The sequence below is a fragment of the Epinephelus lanceolatus genome, chromosome 5, assembly GCF_041903045.1.
Source record: "Epinephelus lanceolatus isolate andai-2023 chromosome 5, ASM4190304v1, whole genome shotgun sequence".
NCBI lineage: Eukaryota > Metazoa > Chordata > Actinopteri > Perciformes > Serranidae > Epinephelus > Epinephelus lanceolatus.
The window spans coordinates 18,009,857-18,028,143 of NC_135738.1; the positions used below are offsets into that span (position 1 = coordinate 18,009,857).

At 41.4% G+C, this 18,287-nt stretch overlaps 1 protein-coding gene across 4 annotated transcripts in view; it reads right to left on the reverse strand.

Moving 5' to 3' along the window:
• Window positions 1–18,287, reverse strand: part of reln (reelin) — a 118,039-nt gene that overhangs the window by 33,489 nt on the left and 66,263 nt on the right. For all 4 annotated transcript variants that reach the window (XM_033634659.2, XM_078167802.1, XM_078167801.1 and 1 more), the window contains exons 5-17: window positions 14,379–14,411; window positions 14,197–14,275; window positions 13,957–14,053; window positions 11,131–11,182; window positions 8,683–8,791; window positions 7,926–8,166; window positions 7,130–7,275; window positions 4,147–4,298; window positions 3,376–3,491; window positions 2,447–2,655; window positions 1,780–1,908; window positions 557–666; window positions 256–322 (exon numbers count right to left, since the gene is read on the reverse strand). In XM_033634659.2, coding sequence (XP_033490550.2) covers window positions 256–322; window positions 557–666; window positions 1,780–1,908; window positions 2,447–2,655; window positions 3,376–3,491; window positions 4,147–4,298; window positions 7,130–7,275; window positions 7,926–8,166; window positions 8,683–8,791; window positions 11,131–11,182; window positions 13,957–14,053; window positions 14,197–14,275; window positions 14,379–14,411 — 1,540 coding nt within the window. The remainder of the gene's footprint in view (window positions 1–255; window positions 323–556; window positions 667–1,779; window positions 1,909–2,446; window positions 2,656–3,375; window positions 3,492–4,146; window positions 4,299–7,129; window positions 7,276–7,925; window positions 8,167–8,682; window positions 8,792–11,130; window positions 11,183–13,956; window positions 14,054–14,196; window positions 14,276–14,378; window positions 14,412–18,287) is intronic.

Below are 18,287 nucleotides of genomic sequence, written 5' to 3' on the forward strand. Positions count from 1 at the left end.
AGGAGAGGAGAGGAGAGGAGAGGAGAAGCACAAAAGGCAGTAGGGGAAGACATGAGACATTAAAGAGAGTGAAGGATATAAATGAGAAAAAGAAGACAGGGATAATGAAAATCCATTAATAAATCATAACCATAACACAATTTGATTAATTTTGAATGGTGATTTGTGCTGTAAGGCATTAGGTGGATAATGAGCAGACTCATTTTGAAGGAGAGACATTGGATTTATTTGATTTAATAAAAAGCAGATCCTTACTTGCAGCCAGTGCGAGAACAATGTCCTCTCCCAGAGCAGAAACGAAGGCAGGCTGGACCAAGATACACTGAGACAAAACACAGGCAATGGAAATTACATTTTCTTTCCTACAAAAAGAGTCATTTTTGCATATTTAGTTGAATTGTAATAAAAATGTTTGTGACCCTTAGCACATCTGTATTCAGCAGGTTGAGAATTTAAAGGAGGAGGTTTTCAGCCTCTTTGTGAGGTCCATCCAAACAAGAAAACTGGCTTTTTATGACACTGAGTGTGTCATGTGACCTGTATGTATAATACTGACCATTGTCTATGGCCCACATGTTGCCCAATCCAGTGCCGGACTGTTTCCAGCGGAACCGTGTAGTCTCTGTCAGAGCAGCGTTTGGCAGAGGGATGGAGATTCTGGTCCATCTGGTGAGACAAAATACAACATATATATATCCATAGTGACCATCTGACAATGATATATGTACATGAGAGGTGTACGAGACATCATTATCTGTATCTGTATCTGTTGAAACAACGAAATTATCTGTTTCTGTATCTGTTTTCGGATAGAGGACCAGGAGTGGGCGTAGGTCACGTTAAATTGGGCAAAAGTTGTATTTTCTAAGCTATCATTTATTGGTAATTAACTTGCTGTGCCTTCAAAGCATCAAATTGATTTAATAATAGCAAATAATTAATCATGAAATTTATTTCTACACCCTCATAATGTAATTTTTAACTCTATTTTCATTTTAACTAAATTGAGTTTTATGAACTTTTTGTATGCCTTCATGCCTATGAAATAAATGAGGAAATAAATATATAAATACATTTTGATATAAATATAACAAGTAAATATAGCTAAAAAAATATATAAATATATATTTTTAAAAGGACGTTAATAAAGTACTGCTTTGCTTATTTCACAGGACTTTTACTGCCTGATGCCACACTTTTTCTCAGCTCTTTTTATTTCTATCTGTTTAAATAACTATTTATAACCAATACAGAATTTGTATCAGACTCCCTATACCTATATAACTATAATATTTGGTAGGCTGTTAATGAAGGCTGTTAATGAACGTTAAGTCCAAAGTCCATGAAACCTACGGCTGATACATACAACATACATCATAAATGGCTGAATAATGAATGAAATACATGGTAAAGGTGTTTTTAATGGAGGGAATCATCACATACAGCTAGAAACTGCAGGTTCTAAGCTTTATTTTGATGTATTATTTGTGGGGGTTTGATGGAAATCCAGCTCAGAATATAGCGATAACTTTTCAATAATGTGTATTAACTGAAACAACTAGTTAGTGAAATCAAAGTCCTATGCTGCAAACAGAATGGACATTTTTATCTTGCGGACAGCCACAATGATATGAATCAATCTGAGGGAACATAATGCACAGACATGTCAGTCCCTTGCATTATTTGTGCCTTCCTGAATGACATATTCAGATACAGGTACATCACTCATATACGTACAAGCACAGTCACACACATGCAGATGTGCAGAATCATTCATACCCGCTGTAGTTGTCTGAGGAGTAGATGGTGCTGTGAGGTAGATGGGGTCCAGCACAGAGCTCTGGCAGACACTCGGTGTGGAGCAGAGACCAGGAGCGACCTCGGTTGGTGGAAAACTCCAGACTCACGCTAATGGAAAATAACAGAGAACGTCTTATCTTAACATTTTAATTTTCAAACTAAAATAGTCTAAAATGACTGAAGTGCTGAGAACTTAGATTAGATAAAAAGTGATGTCTTCTGAGACTCCACTGTAAAGCCTATCCCTTTACTCTTTCTACTCTTTTATTAAAAAGCACTCTGCAATTTAATACATTTGAAGCTTCAAATGACTGCAAGAGCTTGAACCTTGAGGATTGAAATACGCAGAAGAAATGTAACAGGATCTTAGCAAACTCCTTGAACTCATATTTCTTATTCTTAGAGACCAAGTGAGTTCAGATTTCTCTAGATGCTGCTGTTCAGAAGCGTTAAAAAACTGCGCCCTTAAGTTCCCTGTGTGCACCATTTACCATTCTTGACACCAGATAACTGACTGAATCTAGAGTGTCTCACTTGGCATGTGGAGGTCTCCTTTGTTGCAGCCCAATTTCATAATTTTGACTCAAAAAGTGGCAATGTTTTCACATAAAAGCACAGCCTAACCTAGTTTTAAATTGTGTCACACCTGTTGGCAGGCTGGTAGGAGCCACAGCCGAGGTTGATGGAGAACTGAGCAACATGTGTGTGGGTGCCAGGCAGCACAGGGAGCAGCTGCATGAAGTCCACTGCCCATACATGGTGGTTGGCACCACCATGTGACCGCTGCTCCAGGCAGAACTGCGTGACTGGTGTTTGTAGCTCAGTGGGCAGCGCCACCGATACCACCGCAGGAGTCTGAGATAGAAGAAATGGAAGACTGAATGAACATATCAGACCAGAGGGAACATACTAATTAGAAAACAGTGAAAAGCTGCCAAATATTTTACAATCACAATACCCTAAGGCTTAAGATGGTGTCTTGAAATTGCTTGATTTGTTTATCCAAAACCCAAAGATATTCAGTTTACTATCACATACAAAGAGAAGCAGCAAATCCTCACAGATGAGAAGAATAAATAAATGTTCAGCATTTTTGCTTACATTAATCAGCTATCAAAATATCTGAATTACTACTAATCTGTTAATCATCTAATAGTTTCAGTACATCAATAAAATCTAGGAATGCACTTGTTTAGTGAGAAACAAAATGACGGAGGGAAAGTTCAAAAGTTCAAATGTGTTTTACACACAATCAAAAGCTATTCCCAAGTTTTATCTCTTAACTGATTCTATAAATTTCACAACACTGCTGTTGTGATCTAAAATATGTCATCAATAAACAGGGCTTTATAGTTAATCACCTAAAAATCCACCACTATAACATGCTGCCACTTCATTAAAAGTTTGAAAAATTTATATGGTGGGATAGTTGGACTCGGAATAAAATATAACTGTGATGATATCAATAGTAAAAAGCTGGTATGCAGTAAAGTGAGCACTTCAGATTAATTAACTCTTTTGCTTTGATGAAGAGTTCAAATTTTTTTGTGTGTGAATATGCTGTGTATGACTCACCCTGTAAGAAGAGTATGGAAGTGTGTCGAGCATTACACGTTCCCTCCTGCCCTCAGACCTTCCAAACAGAATCACGTCGTTCTCGTGAGACTCTCCTGGATCACATTCGCCACCACCTGAACACAAACACACCTTACTATTGCCGCATTTTTACTGCCTGGTACGACATGGCTCAACTCAACTTGACTCGCTTTTTTTGTTTTTTTTTTCATTAGCAAAAGTTGTGGATAATACCTGGTACTTTTTTGGAATCACCTCAGTTGAGGTTCAGAGCCAGCTGAGCTGATAGTAGAAGGTGGAATTAAAACACTGCAGACTACTGATCGGCCAGAGACACTTGTCACATCAGCAACATGGGACATCCTGCTGTACTACGCAGTACAATTGAGGAAGCGCAGACATTCCATTGTTTCATTGAAGATTAAAGGATTTAAGGAGTGTCACATTGAAGATGATTACATGGAAGTTTCACATGGTGTCGCTATGGCAATCAGCTGTGAATCCTGCCTAAACTGAGGTGGTACTATCTGCAGTGGAAAGGGAAATAAAGAAAACTGCCTGGTACCAAAAGTGAGCTGAGTCGAGTCAAGTCAAGTGGAACCATGTAGTGGAAATGAGGCATCAGTTTCTGGAATTAAATACACATGTGCAAATAATATTGGTGAGGGCACCACAAAGAGACGGGCCGTGTACCCAACAATGTATTAAGTAACACTGCTGCTGTCTAATCCAAATAAATGACAAAGTATTATAGATGGATGGTTTCCATACCCATGGTAAAGTAGAAGCGAAGGTTTCCGTAAGACGTGGTGTCGATGTAGGGGGTGCACACTCTCCTTCGGCCTTCCCTCTCAAACACTAGTGCTGAGCCCGACTCAATCTCTCCACACTGCATCCCATAGACAGCTCCCTCTATGTCCCAGCTGAGTAAAAAACACAGACACAAAGGGCTGGTTTAGTGGGTAAAATAAGTTTCTCAACTGAAATTGTTTATGACAGAATGCTGTATATTCATTTTTTTAAAGTGGAAACAGACAATTTCCCAGGAGATCATACCTGGTGGCAGACAGAGTTGCATAGTGAAAGTGAGGCTTACAGAGAACCAATCTAAACACTATTAGTAACTTTATTTTGAAGCCACTATATTGTGCAATCAACCTTTACTTCATACTGATAAGTTAAAGCAAAAAATGTGTCTGTTTCCACTTTAAAATAAGTTGTACCTGAAATTTATGAGGCAGTATTTCAACCACTTTAATACTTATAAAATCACGCCACACAACATGTATTACTCTTAAAAAAACCTTTAATAATTTCTTCATAGCTTATATTTTTCTTAGTCAGTTGGTTTATGAAAGCAATATATTTGCGAGAGTAAGTTTAGTTAAAGGAGAAAATGTTGACCTCAGGAAGATCAGACATAATCACACTCCTATTTTCATCAGTCGGTTGTTGATAGTTTTAAGTTTCTTGGTTCACACATCTCAGACACCTTCACATGGTCAACAAACACCAACAGCATCCTCAAGAAAGCACAACAGAGACTGCACTTTTTGAGGTGTCTCGAAAGGTTTGGCATGAGCCCAAAAACTCTAGTGAACTTTAATCAAGAGTGTACTAACAGGCTGTATTACTATGTGGCTTGGCAACCTGACTGCTCAGGACTGCAGACGGCTACGGAGACAGCAGGAAAAATCACCGGCACAGAACTATTTACACCATACATTGCAAAAGGAAAGCCTTTCATTAAGGACACCTGCCATCCTGCTTCGGCAGGAACATCATTACCAGAGCATCAATTCACACAGCACCTTTTTCAGTAATAGCTTCTTTGCCTTGGCAGCTATGTTGCTCAACAGTTGACGCATCCGTTCGCAGTGCACATTGTTGCTTGTAGAGCCTATGTACTGTATATTGTGGGTATTGTTATTTATTTGTTGTTGTCTGCGGATGTGTGCCACAGAGCACAAACATTTCAGTGTAATTGTTTACACATGATAATAAACTTGAACTTGAAAAATACGCCTGACATTAACAACATACTGGGAATATATAATTTACAGTTAAGTAAACAGAATTTATTGGGAATTTTAAGCACTTAAAACTTCGCCAAATATTAACCCCAAATGAGACTTTATCAACAGAACAGCACACAGACACAGAAATTATTAGATGCAAAAAACTTGTGTTTATAGCCTGCCTCTTTTGCATCTCCCTCTGGAGTATTACTGAAGTCAGTAAACTGTTGCCATAATTCACAGCTCGCCAGTAAACAAACACACAATGCCAGGAATGTGGCATAAATCACCTGGGAGAGGACTTACACATACAGGACAGACACACACCCACACACCCACACACACACACACACACACGTGCAGACCCATATTTCTGCGCAGTGGAAAGAGGATCCTCATTAGCACTGACAGAAGTTAACTCAGTATGTCAGCCCTCTCCTGTGTTCCTCTACCTCCCCTCCCTCCTTATCGCCCCTTCCATTTCCCCCCTGTTCCTCTTTATTTTCTGCCATGCAGCATATAAGCTACTGCGGCTCTGTCACAGCCAGCATTGGGTTAAATGACACTTAGTGGAGTGTAGCATTAACACAAGCACAAACTCTCCCTGCCTTCCTAACACATGTGTCAGCCCATGACACCTGATGGGTGAGAGCTAGCATGCAGTGTAGCATGCTGGCGTGCTGCGGGAGGCTGCGAGGGTGCAGGCCGGCCGTAGAAATGCCATCCTATTTGAGGTCCTTCTCATTAATATAAAAACGTACTGACAGACCTGGTGCATGAGGCATGCTAATTACTCTCTGGCAGTAACACTATCTATCATCTCACCTCTTTTATCTCTCTGCCTCTTGCGGTGCTCCTGACAGTGTTTCCTTGCTGTCTGCTGTCCAGTGTGTGTGTTTGCAAGCATGCGTGTGTGTGTATGTGTCTTACTCTGAACAGATGGACCGCTGTCTCTGTAGCAGTCAGTGGTATGGCATTCACCTGTGTCAGCCCCCGAGCTTAACTTAAACTTGTGCAACACGCTGCATGTCACATCACTTGACATATGACATGTGACAGGTGTCAAAGCATGTGCATGTATACACACACAGAGAAATGCCACAGCACTGATATGACACCAAAATAATCTTTCTCTGTTTACTCTCTCTTTCCCAGCTAATATATGGCCTGGTGCTAAAATGAATGCATAAATTATCATCCCAAACTGACCCAACATTCACTACAGATGATGTTTTCTTGGGTTATTTTGGTTGTGAATTCAGTTGAAGATGCCTCTTGGTTACTCTGAAACCTTTATGGCTTGGCGCTGTTACATATTTTGATCTTTTGACACCATAAAAAGACTCATCTGTCTCAGGTCTGGCAACCAAATGCAGTTTTACTATATTAGCATCTTGGCTGTGGACCAAACACCCCCTCAGTATCAGGTCAGCTGAGTCAGTGCCACATTTTAAAAAGCTTCTTTATAAGAAAAAAACAACCTGTAAATCTGTATACACTGGCATTTTAATACAGTAGTATTTTTGTTTGTATGATATTTAGTTTTAATTGTCTAGTTCGACCTTTTCCTGGAATTATTTTATTGCATTTGTGGTTTTATGTGCACTTGTGAAGCACTTTGTAACTGCGGTTTGACAGGTGCAATAAAAAAAAAAATTACCCACTTATTTAGTAGATATATTGTGATATAATGGTCACGTAAAGGGGGATGAAATGACACCATCACACTGACTTACTTTGAGGGTGGACTTTCAAAGTCTTCCTCCCAGTAGCTCCTTCCCTCCTCACGATGCAGGTCGATGTCTCTGGTGGAGGCAAAGCTGTGGCCAACTCCTTCACCACCATGGAAATACAGGGCATTGCCCTCGGACTGACAGGCATGCTGGCCAAAGAGATCACAGGTGTTAAAACATACAACAGGTAATCACATTTGCAAAATTGTGTTTTAAAGGAACAGTTCATCCCTTAATGAAAAATACGTATTTTTCCTCTTGCCTTTAGTGCTACTTATTAACCTACATTGTTTTGGTGTGAGTCGCCGAGTTATTGAGTTGGCGATATTGACTTGGAAACGTCTGCTTTCTCTCCAGTATAATAGAACTAGGTGGCACTGCTGAAATGACTTGCTGAAAGCCCCAAGACAATGCATTTGAAAAACTGCTTGAATCAACTTGCTGTTGATTTTTTCAAATGCGTTTTTTGGCGCTTTGAGCACCACAAGCTAAGTGCCATCTAGTTTCATTATACTGGAGAGAAGCCAGACATTTCTACAGATGATATTCCCAACACTCAGCAACTCACACCAAAAAAAATCAAGATTGATAAATAGCACTACAGGTAAGAGGAAAATGTGTCTTTTGGATTTTGGGGTGAACTGTCCCTTTAAAAAAGTTTAAAAAGAAGTTTTAAGTTTAAAAACCTGTCGCAAGTTTCTTTATACATTTGACTGGTTATTATGCTTTCTATCATATTTCCAATCACAGGGCTTTGGTTCATTTGTGAATGAAATGTGTTTCACGGTTATTGCTGTACCTTGACAGTAGCACCAGGGAAGAAGAGCCAGTTGGCAGTGTCTGGAGGGTCCAAGTTGTCCTCCATGAGGGGGGCTCTGTGGGCAGCATTCACCAGCAGCACATTGTCAAGCCCCCAGCAGGACTCATAGCCTTCGGGGCCTTGGGGGGCCTCCTGAGACCAGCGGAGACGAACGCCATCAGCCCTGGAGTGATGTGGCAGGGGAAGCAGGTGGACGACGGTGCTGCTGTTGGTCGGGGCTCTAGAGGTGAGAAATACATACAATGTAAGGGTCTTGGTGAATGTCTGTGTGGCAGCTGTTTTATGTGAGTAAGTGTTACGTATTTATGCATTGAATGATAGTTATTAATGATTAAAATGAGGCTGAAATAGCTGAATATGGAGAGACGCTGCATGCCCTCATGGTGGAGTGAAACTGAGAGAGAAAAGTGGATTTCACAATGAGTTCAAGCGAATAAGCCGTTGATTTATGAGTTGGTTTCTGTGTATACACAAAAGCATAACATACACTTACTGCAGCTAAATATTGTAGTTAGAGGACTGTATCATTACATTACGTCTCTGTTTGTGAGCTGACTAAACAGAGGGAGGCAGGGATAGAGGGATGAAAAATAGGGGGATCACAGAGAAACAAACAGGAGAAGAATGACAAATTGAGAGGGGGAGGTGTCAATGAGGGAAAAAGGAGAGGGCGGGTGTTCATAACAGATGGAGGGACTGTGGGATGGATGAGGAAGAAGAGGAGAGAGAGAAAGACCTGATCTTCTCCAGTGTGATCCAGTCATCTGAGGTGTTGGCGTTGCCACTTAGGCTGTATGACACAGTGATGCTGGGGTCTGAGTAACTGAACCGACAGGAGCCTGAGCCTGGGGAATATAAACACACACAGAGGACAGACATGTAGGACAGTTAAGGGGAGACTTTGATGATTTTCAACCAGCCTTGTATCATAACAATGTGGGCAATATGTATAAATGAAGTGTGGTAAACCTCCCTCCATTCTACCAGCGCCCAGACCTCCCTGCTCATACCTCAGCTAAAATCCACCAGCAGATGAGTTTTACATCTACAGTTGTTGCTCGAACTACAGATTGTACTTCCTCATTTTCATATGCCGCCCACCACCACAGACATAGAGTATAGAAGCATATCAAGAGAGAGGCCCGCCCCTCATTTCTCTCTCAATCTCAGTCTAGGCAGTGCTGAGCAAATGTAAACTAAGAATATATCACTTTGCCTATTTCTCACCTAAAATGTTTCAGAAATACAGTATATTGTCGTGCACTGTTTGGCTGTAATAGCGAGAGTTTGTAGACAAGAAGCAGATGCCATACTGTTTCCTGCATTGTTAAAACAGTCTGAAAATACTAGGATCAAACAGGAAAGCTAGGCAGTGCTGATCAAATATTAACTGAAATTCTGTTACTGCCTACGTCTCACCTCAAATGTTGAAGAAACATATTTCTACCATTTCACAGTAATATGAGAAAATTTGTTACCAGGTGGCCACCATATTGTTTTCTGTGGAAAAATGGCCAAGCCTGCATTAAGCCACCCACAAGCAGGGGCATTTATTGGACAGGTGCAGCACAGTGCATTCTGGTGCTACCTCTTGAGTAAAAGCAAACACCATAGCCCCTTTTCTCTGTTTTCTCTGGTCATGTAGCCCCAAATTCATCAGTATTTGCGTCTTTCTACTGCATAGAAAGAAAAGACGACAGAGGAAATCATTTCTTTGTTTGTCCCTTGAGGGGAAATGCAAATTTTTTTATCTGTTGGTATTTTACAGATTATACACACAGGCCCCAAAAATGGATAAATGCAGACACAATACCTATACGTGTATTACTGGAGACATGTCAGAGTGAATGGACTGCCTATGGACCTCAGCAGTTGAGGGTTTGCTGCCATACTTAAGGAATCCTTGGCAGTGCCCAGGAGCATGAACTGGCACCTCTGCAGCTAGCAGTCCACACACTGTCCATAACTTGAAGTGGGGACCCTCGAGTTCCCAAGGCAAGTACCCTTGGACTGAGATATTGCCTCGTTTTATGAAAAAAAAAAAAAGACCATCTTTTCAGCAGTGAAATACTTCTTTAACACACTTCAATTGAGGAACAGTAAGTGTTAACTATTTTTTTTAAACAACTGAACTTTGTCAGCAGGGCAATGATCCTTAGTTTGCCCTGAGGGGCAGCCATGGTGGCTTTTTCTGAATGGTTGCTCCCACATTCCCCCCTTAGCCAAGTGGAAAATTATGTCTAAATGGTGTCATGGTGGAACTAAGTGATCAGCAGCTTAACAGGGCTGAGTAAAGTTAAGAGGCAGTATGAAGGGGTTGTCCAGAGGTGATCAGAGGAGCTGACACAGTACCAGAGACTCTATAGGTACCAGCAGCAGGACACTGTCTGTATCTGCGTGCCCACATTCTTGTGCATTTCTGCTTGACAAGTTTGAGTGGGATCAGACTGTTTTTGTGACTTTAAAATGCAGGTTTGTATGGGTGCTGTGGGAGCTGGCGGGGTCAAAGGTTGCTAATGGACAAAGCAGGCTAACCCCCACATCCCCACCTTTCCTTTCCCCCTGCACAGGGCCCATGTCCTGTCAGTGTCCTGCCGTGCTGCTCCATCCCCAGTGAATACAGCCATGCATTAACCTGCTACCACTTCATTGCACTGCTCAACTGAACTGCTCCATACACAAGCGTACTGCATAACAAACTCATATTAATGACCTGCAAACAGGAGCTCAGCCAGACAGAATGAGAGAGAGAAAGAAGCATACAGGGTGGGGGGAGGGGGGGGTCGTTACAGCATGTACTCTTATTTCCTCCCAGTCACGTTCCCATGAGAACTGGTGGATGCATGTAATGGACATGAAAAATACAACACCTCTAAAAACTCTGCCATGGCCTTCTGTGTGTCTTTCGAGAATATTGTAAATCATTCAGTATTGTAACAAGAGAGGCAGGGAGACAGAAAGAAACACAGGAATATACTGTGTACCGGTATGCTTACTAACATGTAGCGGAGCAAAGCCTGCCTATTTGTTGAGGATGACAAAGAGATCTATTATCCGAGCTACATAACACTGTTGCATGCAGAGCTAAGATATTTGAACAAGGTTTCAAAGGTCTCACACATAAGCCTGTTATACAGAACTGAATAGTTATTGTTTGCAATGTGTGTGGAGATTTAATACTCACCCAGAGCAAACTGCAGGACTGAGGCTGTGCTTGTGTTGAGAGGTACAGTGGTCTGGGGAAGATATACAAGACAGTTTAGGATATAAACCATACATAATCAAAATCAATATGATTTGTTGCACTGAATTGTTTCTAGCTTAACACCAGGCAGAAAAGCTTTGTTTCACTGATGTTTTCTGGTTTAACATATGAAGTCTGTCGCACTTGTTACCACATCTAACTATGATGTAAAACAGCTTTCACACCACTGCACAGCAGCCGCCCTGACAACCCCTCTGTGACAGAGTTCCCCAAAAAATAAAAGTGCTTTCAAAAGCGGTTTATGTCACTGCCGGATGTGCAAACTAGCTCGGTGTCGTGTAAATCAATAGGCTGCACTCATTGGTTAATACCACATATTGAAGCAAGACAAAGAAAATCATTGAAATGACAAAAGATTTCTACATATCTGGATAATTTACCAGTTATCTGAAGTTGCTGGCATCGCGTTGCACAACTGCGAATATTCAGATATCAAAATTATCAGCTCTTTCAACTTGTCTCCTTTCTGCGTCTGGGATGCCCACTAGAGGTTCAACACAGGGAACTCCAGGCAGCAAAGTCCGTGTATGTTCACCTGGGCAGCAACGGCTTCATACTCATACTGCCACCTCCTCTTCACTGAAATGTGTGAGTCTGAAAGCCCCTTAAAATGTTTTCGATATATTACTACATCATATTGTGATGGCTGACAACTTCAACCACTGGAGAAATATGTTCTGTATTTATGTTTGCCTGTGTGTACATACTGTATATACAACATATATATATATCTGTGTGTGTGTGTGTGTGTGTGTGTGTTTGCGTAAGAGAGACAGAGACTGAGAGAGATGCAAACGATAGGCTGAGTGTACATGAATGTATGTACTCATTGCTGATGATTGTTGTATTTGAAAATATCCGTGTGTAAATGTCTCTGTGTGTCTGGATGTGCACGCTTGCTGCGCTTGACAGAAGCGCTGCCAGGCAGCGGCATCAAACATTTGGAGCAGTGACAGACAAAGCAACTGTTTATCAGAGAAGTAAATAGAATCATGAGGCACTAAACACTTCTCTGCTGTTGACTGGCTTTCATCTCTTAGGGCAGAATAAACACTCTGAAATCAACTTTGTAAAGATAGACAGAGGGCATGAAAAGGTTTGATAGGCAATTATGAGTGGATGTGTATATGTGCCACACTGCATCTCAGACAGTATTCTGATACTACCGTGCTTTAATGTAAAATTAACATTTCATTTCACTTTTAAATGTTACATTATGCATGTCATTCTTAAACTTCTGTGGCGTGCAGGGGTACAAGAAGTCAGTTGTGGCTAAAAATGCTGGAACAAAAACTTGCAGACGCAGCATGATTTTTAGTCTAAGTTGGCAGATGAATGAAGGAAAGCTGTTATAGACAAGTTATTTACTTTTTTTGGTAACCTGTTGACACAGAAGAATGGAAACAGAACAAACATATCATTAGACCCATAGAGTTACTTTTGTAAATGTACACGATCACTTCTTCAGGGTTCTGACACATTTTCATTGGACAACATTTAAAAGTTTTCCATGACTTTTCAAGGACCATAATAAAATGTCCATGACACAAACAGAACTGTATAGTGTACTTTACTCTAAATATTAATTACATATCATAAACAGCCTGCATACACAGAAAAGCAGAGCTCCCAGAGTGGGGAAGTGACAGCTGACCGTGACAGCTTAGTTGGCCTGCTTGTCTATTTGTTTGAAAAGGAAAAAAAAAAGAAAAAAAAAAGAACAACACCAAATTCTCCGTACCTTCGAACTACTAAAGTGTGCACTGGTGCTCTGAGTGACAACTGAATGCACAAGGCTGCCCATGTTAATTGCTCTAACTCAAATATGTGGTACAATTTTAAATCAGTAGTGCGGCAAAGGTTAGAAACTTCACAGCATTATATTTCTTGCCCCACTTGCCTGGTGTTATTCAAACATATCAGATTCAAGCTCTAATCAAACACATGTAGGGAGAGATGGAACACGGGGAGAAAAAGGTACGTGATGGTAAACAAAACGCCCTCTATCAACGTGTAGTTGAGCTCTGTTACGTCAACAGCTACAGAAAATAAATTCGCCACTATACCACATTAGGTTATCCACTGCAGATTACTATAACAATTTTATTACACACCACAAAATTCCATGACTTTTCAAACACTTTCAAAGAGTTGACTAATTCCATGACTTTTCCAGGCCTGGAAATCAAGATTATGTAATTCCATTAAATGTTCAGGTTTGCCATGACTGTGGGAACCCTGCTTCTTCTATTTCCACACTACAATCTTATTTTTGTAGAACTACTTGGTTAAATACATTTATCATTTAGTCACACAAAAATCAAACGCATGTGTGATTTTGTTTCATCTAAGCTTGCTTTTGATGGTTGGATAAACAAAAATGTTTTAGCACGCACTATAAATGGAACAGAGAATAGCAAATCACAAAATGTGTTATTTGTTTTGTTGCTAAATGCATGTTTTTATTTTGAAATCTATTTCCAGAAAATAAAAGACAGGCACCATTTCCAGCCCTTTACCACCATCATACATCACCTCCTTTGTTAGAATGGAAAAGTAGTGTTGAGGCTGGTGGAGAGTTTATAGAGATGCAGATGTTTAAACATGAGACCCCACTGTGGTCACAGCCAGTATGCTGTAATTTACTGTAGCTGTGGTTGTGGCTACTGAGTGGTTGGTTTGGATGTATGGTCAATGGGCCGTAAAATGTACAGCAGTGGCAATGTGGTCAAACATGGCAGTTACCAGCTCTCGTTCTCCAAAAGGCTCACAGAAAGTGACTGCTCTGCCATGCATCAGTACGCCACACTGCTCTCCCACCTCACAGTTACTGCACTCAGACCTGAGAGGAGAGGAGAGGAGAGGAGAGGAGAGGAGAAGAGAGGAGAGAAAACAGAGTTACAACAAAAGCAGAAAGTGTTATCGCAGTTGTAGACAGTGACTGCACCCTAAGACTACAAGAGGAGTTGTAACCTTTTCACCCACCAGATGCTCGGGTCCAGCTCTCCCTGGAGGTTGGAGTCAAAGTCGTCACGCAGCACAGCGTGTTTGCCATGGAGCTCCACTACACAACCACACACACACAATGTGATCCCAGTTAGGCAGTCTGTATGATACCATGTCATTTCATGTTGTGATTAACTGTGTGATTATAATATCTTACTCACCAAGACTAGGTCTCAGTGGGGACTCGGTTGGAGCTGAAACAGACAGAAGAAGACAGTTAGTATTGTGAGTTATACAGTACAGTGGCAACACTTTGCATGTACAATACAGGTAGTTTGATGCTTGTCTCAGACCAGTCCTTGTCCTAACTAGCATTTAGTTTTCCAGGGCAGATGGAGAGCTGTAGAGGGGAATGTATTAATCTTCAAGTTGATATATAAACAAAACTAAATGTTAAAACTACACAGACTTTTCCTATCTGTAGAGTTTTGCATTGTTAATTGCATGGAAAAGTGTGTGTTAGTAAGTGCAGGGCCCGTTCCTAAATCATCTCTGAGTGAAACAAACTTCCTCTGTGTCCTGGCTGGCCATGGCTGCAGTCTCTTGGCTGCTGATGTTAATTCCTTTCAGTAATGAAAGGCCGCGCGGCCATGATTAACGGTTCAATGCCAATTAACCGCCATCCTCCCAGAGGCGCCTGTGTGCTGTAATCTGTGGCCACTGCCTAGCTTACACACTCAACCATCAATCTCTCCCAGGGGATACACAGCTCTGAGGGGAGGAGGGAGGTGAATGAAAGGGGGGTAGTGAATATTAAGACTTAATGAATCAAAAACACTGGCTCTAACTCAATCACTGAGGACACTTTGTAGGATACAGTCTGCATCCATATTCTAGATAATTATCGCAAAGTTGCAGAGTATGGGTGTAACCTTTGTGCTGGAAAAGATGGAGGGGCTAGAACACAGTGAGTTTTAAAGCTTGATAAATCAAATTGAAAACATTTGATAGATTAGTTTGGTGGAAACTATTTCATTAGCTGGTGCACACAGAAAAAACAAGACAATAGAGATGTGACAAATAACGCAGTTTGGCTGATATCATTTACTTAGACTTAGACTTAGACTTAGACTTAGACTTCCTTTATTGTCATTGCACAAAAAAAAAACACAGCAGTGAGATTTTGGCAACGAAATGTCGTTGCTTGGCTTCCGGATTACAACAGAGATGGAATTATGGGGCAGTTTAAAAATTAAAAATATAGTCTATGTAACTAAAAAACAAGAACAAAAATAATAATAATGAGTGCAATAGAGAATAAATAGATAAACAGAATGTAAACAACAGAATAAATAAATAGTGCAAAACAGAATAACCAGTATATAAACAGTGTAAACAGTGTAGTGCAAAACAGAATAACCAGTATATACGCAGTGTAAACCGTGTAGTGCAATAACAGAAACCAGTATATAAACTGTGTAAACAGAGACATTGTAGCAGCTGGGGGGGGGGGTTATTGCACAAATAAGAGGTAATTAATTAATTAATTAATTCTCCTCAGGCCCAGGGTGTGTGGCCCAGTGCTGGGAGACTCCCCTGGGATGAGGAGAATTAATCACCAAAACCATACCTCCATAATAATATTGCACAGAAATATTGTCCATATGAAAAAGTGCACTGAGAAAAAGTTGTCCATCAGAAAGATATTCCGATATTGTCCGTGGGGTGGGTGAGTGGGTGTGGGTGTGTGACAACCAAGTGCGAGTGCATCTCATTTACATCCACCTGGCTGTTGGCACATATGTCTGTCACCATCCTCCTAGAGTGTCGGTGTCGGATGGTGGGTCAATGTTGCTGTGGTGTGTACATCAACTTGAAAAAGTTGAAATGTGAACCGAAGCAGACAGTTGTTGCTATGAAGACAATACACTGTCACGTTTAGTCGTATTGGTGTAAATTGGAAGGTTTTCAGGTTGTTGCAGATTGGCGCATTACACGCAGTTGCAAGTTTAAACTCATTCATCGCAAATGTTTGGTTTGAACATGGCTCTAAACTTGCACTAAAAAAGGGTGCACTAGATGATTATCAACAGTACTGCTGTGTATTTGAGATTCAGCACCTGAGAAGTTAAAGTAAAATATCAGTTGCACACCTGTGTTTCATCTTAAGTAAATTTCCAGAGTTTATGTTGCACGTCCATATTAGAGAATTTGAGTTTAACCTTGTTTCGTGATCAGTCCCTGCTGAGTGGCACAGTGGCTTTAACCTTAGTGAACATGTCACCCTTCAATCCCTTTGAGCTTCTTTACTCTGCTCTGGTAGGTGTTGTTCTTTTTTTTAAGACTGCCTTACTCCAGACAGAAGAGAAGGATAATCTGCCACAGTATTCTCCATCCAGGATGAGCCGGCCCACCTGATAAAACACACTTAGATAACACGGTGAGGACTCATTTCAAAGTTTCATTTCAAGTTACTTAAGACTTTCTTTCAAACCTTACAGCTGTTCTAAAATTTCCTCTGAGAGAGGGGCTTACATTTGAGAAAGCCCACCTAAAACCCCACCATAAACAACGGAACCTGAATCAAGAGAGGAAGGATTATCAAAAAACGGTTCCTTACCATCGTAATGGCTCTGCAAATGTCTTTACTCTGAGCTCAAGCCTCACTTTCGTTAGCTGCCCTAATTTCTTCCTATTGGATCCAAATGCCAGGCACTTAGAAATGGATTTACTATTCACAGAGTGGCGGTAAAGTTTCATGCTGACTGCAGAAGTTGGAGTCTTAGTGGCCTGTGTGACAGAGCTGGGCGGTTCAGTGGCTGCGACTGTTGCTGCCGCTCTCGTGGGCCCCGATGCTCAGCTCCATGGCTGGAGCTTGGGCTCGAAGATGAAGCCCATTAAAAGCAGATCAAAGGGGCCTTTTTCCTCCCATTCCATCTCTCACCCTTCCTCACCCTCTAATCTTCCAGTGTCTGCTGATTCAAAACATGTTTAGACGAGCTATCAATCCCAGCATGTGCAACTCTTTCATGTTTCTTGTACCTTATTAACAGCCTTATTAAACTATAATAAAAATGAAATATGCAATTGTGTGCTCAGTTTACACGTGTTCATCTTACAAATTCAACCTGAAAAGAGCACGTACTGAACCCCAATTCCTGGTAATCCACACTCTGAAACTGACATACAGTAATACATGCTTGGTTGGTATTCCACTCTCTACAGTCTCTCTCTCAAACAAACCCCTCTAAATCGCTCTCAGTCTTTCTAGTGAGGCCATTTGGCTGGAGAAAGGCCCAAAGATTTTTTTTTTTTGGGTGGATAATCCCTTCAAGCTTCCAAAAAGGCCTCATTTACAGTTTTCTTTCTCCATGCTTCATCACGCTCTCCTGCTGTCTCTCTCACTTTCCTTCTATCACAATCTCTCCCTCCTGCCCACCCCTCCATCCGCACCCATTCTGTCTCTCTCTCTGCCTAACCCTCTGCGCATCGGGAGCAGACAGTGGCGCTCATTTCACTTGGATTAATCCCCTCTCACTTTCTTAAAGACTTCAATTACTGCCTCCTCTATTTGCGGCTCATCTCTGTTAATGCCTGTATCTCCCTGGCCAGGGCTTATACTCACAAGCATGCAGAGGGACACACACACGCACACACACATTAATGCACACATACACACAAACAGCTTTTCCTTCCACAGCTGACCCAACCCTCTCTGCTATTTCGCTGCTGTACACATGCACACATATGTGCACTTATAAACAGGAGCAACAGAAAGGAGGGGATTCTCAGTAAACTACACCAGGACTAAAATCGGATGGGTGCTGATGAGCAGGGTTGGGGTGATACAAGGGGGGGGACTAAATGAGCATAAGCTTTGGCAGACTCAGACATCTCGGCACAAAGAGCGCAGGGCACAAGTCATGTTAAATCTTCTCCCCCTCTTCTCTCCATCTTCCAGCTCTAATCTCCTCTCTACTCTTTTTCTCCCCACTCTGTAAACTGCACCCGCTCTTCCAATCTCCCTTGTTCTCCTCGCGTTTGCTCTTTTTCCCTCCGTCTGACTCACATCCTTGACAACGTGAACTGCGTTTGAAGTCGAGCTGCTCCCTGTCTAACTGGCGGTTGCA